The sequence below is a fragment of the Silurus meridionalis genome, chromosome 19 (genome assembly GCF_014805685.1).
Source record: "Silurus meridionalis isolate SWU-2019-XX chromosome 19, ASM1480568v1, whole genome shotgun sequence".
Classification (NCBI taxonomy): Eukaryota; Metazoa; Chordata; class Actinopteri; order Siluriformes; family Siluridae; genus Silurus; species Silurus meridionalis.
In genome coordinates, this window is record NC_060902.1 from 1,028,645 (window position 1) to 1,033,644 (window position 5,000).

Genomic DNA, 5,000 nt, shown 5'->3' on the forward strand with positions numbered 1-5,000 from the left:
GTGGAGGAGAGTAAAGGAGAGTGAAGGAGAGTGAAGGAGAGTGGAGGAGAGAAGGAGAGTGGAGGAGGTGAAGGAGATTGAAGGAGAGTGGAGGAGAGTGAGGAGAGTGAAGGAGAGTGGAGGAGAGTGAAGGAGGTGAAGGAGAGTGGAGGAGAGTGAGGAGAGTGAAGGAGAGTGAAGGAGAGTGGAGGAGAGTAGAGGAGAGTGAAGGAGAGTGAAGGAGAGTGGAGGAGAGTGAAGGAGAGTGAAGGAGAGTGGAGGAGAGAGGAGGAGAGTGAAGGAGAGTGAAGGAGAGTGGAGGAGAGTAGAGGAGAGTGAAGGAGAGTGAAGGAGAGTGGAGGAGAGAGGAGAGTGAAGGAGAGTGGAGGAGAGTGAAGGAGAGGAAGGAGAGTGGAGGAGAGTGAGGAGAGTGAAGGAGAGTGGAGGAGAGTGAAGGAGAGTGAAGGAGAGTGGAGGAGGAGTGAAGGAGAGTGGAGGAGAGTGAAGGAGAGTGGAGGAGAGTAAGGAGAGTAAGGAGAGTGGAGGAGAGTGAAGGAGAGTGGAGGAGAGTGAAGGAGAGTAAAGGAGAGTGGAGGAGAGTGAAGGAGAGTGGAGGAGAGTGAAGGAGAGTGGAGGAGAGGAGGAGGTGAAGGAGAGTGAAGGAGAGTGGAGGAGAGAAGGAGAGTGAAGGAGAGTGGAGGAGAGTGAAGGAGAGTGGAGGAGAGTGAAGGAGAGTGAAGGAGAGTGGAGGAGAGTGGAGGAGAGTGAAGGAGAGTGGAGGAGAGTGAAGGAGAGGAGGAGAGTGAAGAGAGTGAAGGAGGTGGAGAGAGTGAAGGAGAGTGGAGGAAAGTGAAGGAGAGTGGAGGAAAGTGAAGGAAAATGGAGAAAAGTCTGGGCCAGACGAGTAAATAGGAACAATAAAGCTTGTGAGGTTTTACAGGTTTTAGTTTTAGTTTTTAGTGGAAAACGATGCATCTGATAAATTTGATCCCCGTCTTTTTTGTCCACATCCTGCTCCAGGTCTACCTCTTCCTCATCCTCTTTCTCTTCCTCTTCGTCTCACGCCCTCACCTGCTGCTTTTATACTGCTTACACCTGATTATTGATTTTCAATTAAGCACTTAAGTGTTTGATCAATTGTTTCATAGAGGTGGTATTTTAGAAAGTAGAGCCTTGAAATGGCAAAGAAGTGACTTTATATTAGATTTATGTGTCTAAATTAGAGAAGTGTGTTTAGTGTTTTGTAAAAGTGTGAGGCTGAAAATGTGCTTATTCTTGTGCTCTCCTCTGCCGCCTGGTGAACAGAGTGTGGAACTGCATCAGGTTCTGTGAGTGCAGTAACTCGACATGTCCACTAGGCGGTCAGATTCCACACTGAGAATTCAAGTGCTGAAACATTTCCATCTTTATAATCTCAAATATTTACACCGGAAATCAGATCTGTTCTGTGATCAACGCAAAAGCGTTATTTTTTTAATAAATCGACTGATTGGTTGATTTTTTTATATTGATTGATAATGTTATAATGCCTTTGTTAAATTTGTACATTAATGTCATTTTCCTAACTTATGTTTAATTTGCGAATGTTTATGATCAGCAAATTAATAAAAAAATAATAATAATAAATATATATATATATATATATATATATATATATATATATATATATATATATATATATATATATATATATATATAATATAGATATAAAATACTTACATAGCTTTATTTTTTAATGATTCAATTTAATAAGTACATATTTAAATGTGTGTGTGTGTGTGTGTGTGTGTGTGTGTGTGTGTGTGTGTGTGTGTGTGTGACAAAAGAAAAAATAAATAAATAAATATATATACGATATGTCTACAACTATTTATTAAATTGTTCGCTTGTTTTATTCTTTCAGATATCAGAAAGCTGCAGAGGAAGCAAATGCAGACAAGAAAAAACCGGTGAGCTGTGGTTATTACAGTATAATAATAATAATAATAATAATAATAATAATAATAATAATAATAATAATAATAATAATAATTATTATTATTATTATTATTATTATTATTATTATTATTATTATTATTATTATTATTATTATTATTATTATTATTATTATTATTATTATTATTATTATTATTATTATTATTATTATTATTATTATTATTATTATTATTATTATTATTATTATTATTATTATTATTATTATTATTATTATTATTATTATTATTATTATTATTATTATTATTATTATTATTATTATTATTATTATTATTATTATTATTATTATTATTATTATTATTATTATTATTATTATTATTATTATTATTATTATTATTATTATTATTATTATTATTATTATTATTATTATTATTATTATTATTATTATTATTATTATTATTATTATTATTATTATTATTATTATTATTATTATTATTATTATTATTATTATTATTATTATTATTATTATTATTATTATTATTATTATTATTATTATTATTATTATTATTATTATTATTATTATTATTATTATTATTATTATTATTATTATTATTATTATTATTATTATTATTATTATTATTATTATTATTATTATTATTATTATTATTATTATTATTATTATTATTATTATAATACACACACACACACTGGTTCATGGTATGTAATATAGAGCAATTTAGGCGGCTGAAATCACAGTGGGTTCAGAAAGCAGGATTGCGTCACTCTGTGGATTGTGGGCTTCAGGATTGTGGATCGAGTTTATGTTCAACATTGGGGTTTAATCAGCATGTGAACAAAATGTTCTTCATACTACACTTCCTCTTCAGCAGCCTGTCACCTCATTTCCAACCTCAGATGAACTTTCTGTACAGATGTTAATAACAGTCACAGATTTCAGTTTCCTCTTTTATTTCTTCTGTTTCTGTTTCTTCTTACTTGTTCTTTGTCTATAAAGTTGCACTTCAGGGTTAAGAATTTTACACAAACCTGATTGTGTGTGTGTGTATTTAAACTTATACTTATACTAACACTTTCCAAGTAAAAAACTTTTCGCACTGTACATGAACGTCTGCTAAATGAGATACTAATTTATTCTGAGGTACTAAAGCAATTTTAATAGTAACTCTAAAGTACTAAAGCAATTTTAATAGTTACTCTAAGGTACTAAAGCAATTTTAATTGTTACTCTGAGGTACTAAAGCAATTTTAATAGTAACCTGAGGTACTAAATTGATTTTAAATGTTGTTCTGAGGTACTAAATTGATTTTAAATGTTGTTCTGAGGTACTAAGCGATTTTAATAGTTACTCTGAGGGACTAAAGCAATTTTAATAGTAACTCTAAAGTACTAAAGCAATTTTAATAGTAACTCTAAGGTACTAGCGATTTTAATAGTTACCTGAGGTACTAAATTGATTTTAAATGTTGTTCTGAGGTACTAAATTGATTTTAAATGTTGTTCTGAGGTACTAAGCGATTTTAATAGTTACTCTGAGGTATTAAAGCCATTTCAAATGTTATTCAGAAGTACTAAAGCGATTAAAAACGTTACTCTGAGGTACTAAAGCGATTTTAATAGTAACTCTAAGGTACTAAGCGATTTTAATAGTTACTCTAAGGTACTAGCGATTTTAATAGTAACACACACACACACACACACACACACACACACACACACACTGGTTCATGGTATGTGTAATATAGAGCAATTTAGGCGGCTGAAATCACAGTGGGTTCAGAAAGCAGGATTGCGTCACTCTGTGGATTGTGGGCTTCAGGATTGTGGATCGAGTTTATGTTCAACATTGGGGTTTAATCAGCATGTGAACAAAATGTTCTTCATACTACACTTCCTCTTCAGCAGCCTGTCACCTCATTTCCAACCTCAGATGAACTTTCTGTACAGATGTTAATAACAGTCACAGATTTCAGTTTCCTCTTTTATTTCTTCTGTTTCTGTTTCTTCTTACTTGTTCTTTGTCTATAAAGTTGCACTTCAGGGTTAAGAATTTTACACAAACCTGATTGTGTGTGTGTGTGTGTGTGTGTGTGTGTGTGTGTGTGTGTGTGTATTTAAACTTATACTTATACTAACACTTTCCAAGTAAAAAAAACTTTTCGCACTGTACATGAACGTCTGCTAAATGAGATACTAATTTATTCTGAGGTACTAAATTGATTTTAAATGTTGTTCTGAGGTACTAAAGCGATTTTAATAGTAACTCTGAGGTACTAAAGCGATTTTAACAGTAACTCTGAGGTACTAAAGCGATTTTAATAGTAACTCTGAGGTACTAAAGCGATTTTAATAGTAACTCTAAGGTACTAAAGCGATTTTAATAGTTACTCTGAGGTACTAAAGCGATTTTAATAGTAACTCTAAAGTACTAAAGCAATTTTAATAGTTACTCTGAGGTACTAAAGCGATTTTAATAGTTACTCTGAGGTACTAAAGCGATTTTAATAGTTACTCTAAGGTACTAAAGCAATTTTAATAGTAACTCTAAGGTACTAAAGCAATTTTAATAGTTACTCTGAGGTACTAAAGCGATTTTAATAGTTACTCTGAGGGACTAAAGCAATTTTAATTGTTACTCTGAGGTACTAAAGCGATTTTAATAGTAACTCTAAGGTACTAAAGCAATTTTAATTGTTACTCTGAGTTACTAAAGTGATTTTAAGCGTTACTCTGAGGTACTAAAGCGATTTCAATAGTTACTCTAAGGTACTAAAGCAATTTTAATTGTTACTCTGAGTTACTAAAGTGATTTTAAGCGTTACTCTGAGGTATTAAAGCCATTTCAAATGTTATTCAGAAGTACTAAAGCGATTAAAAACGTTACTCTGAGGTGCTTAAGCAATTAAAAACATTATTCTTATATGACACCACACATTAAATAAAAAATTTGTATTCAGAATGAAAAACACTAGTATCCTTCAATAATGTTTTAACCTGCTTAATAAACATTTGTTGATATTTGTATTTATTATTCCATGTGAAACAGTGATGAAGTTTATATGAAGGACTT

The 5,000-nt window shown here is 31.7% G+C and overlaps 1 protein-coding gene across 1 annotated transcript in view; it reads left to right on the forward strand.

The window, feature by feature from the left end:
- The window catches only part of lima1b (LIM domain and actin binding 1b), a 34,978-nt gene that overhangs the window by 17,495 nt on the left and 12,483 nt on the right, over nt 1-5,000 (forward strand). The window contains exon 3 of the mRNA XM_046875145.1: nt 1,883-1,928. Within this exon, the coding sequence (XP_046731101.1) occupies nt 1,883-1,928 (46 nt within the window). The remainder of the gene's footprint in view (nt 1-1,882; nt 1,929-5,000) is intronic.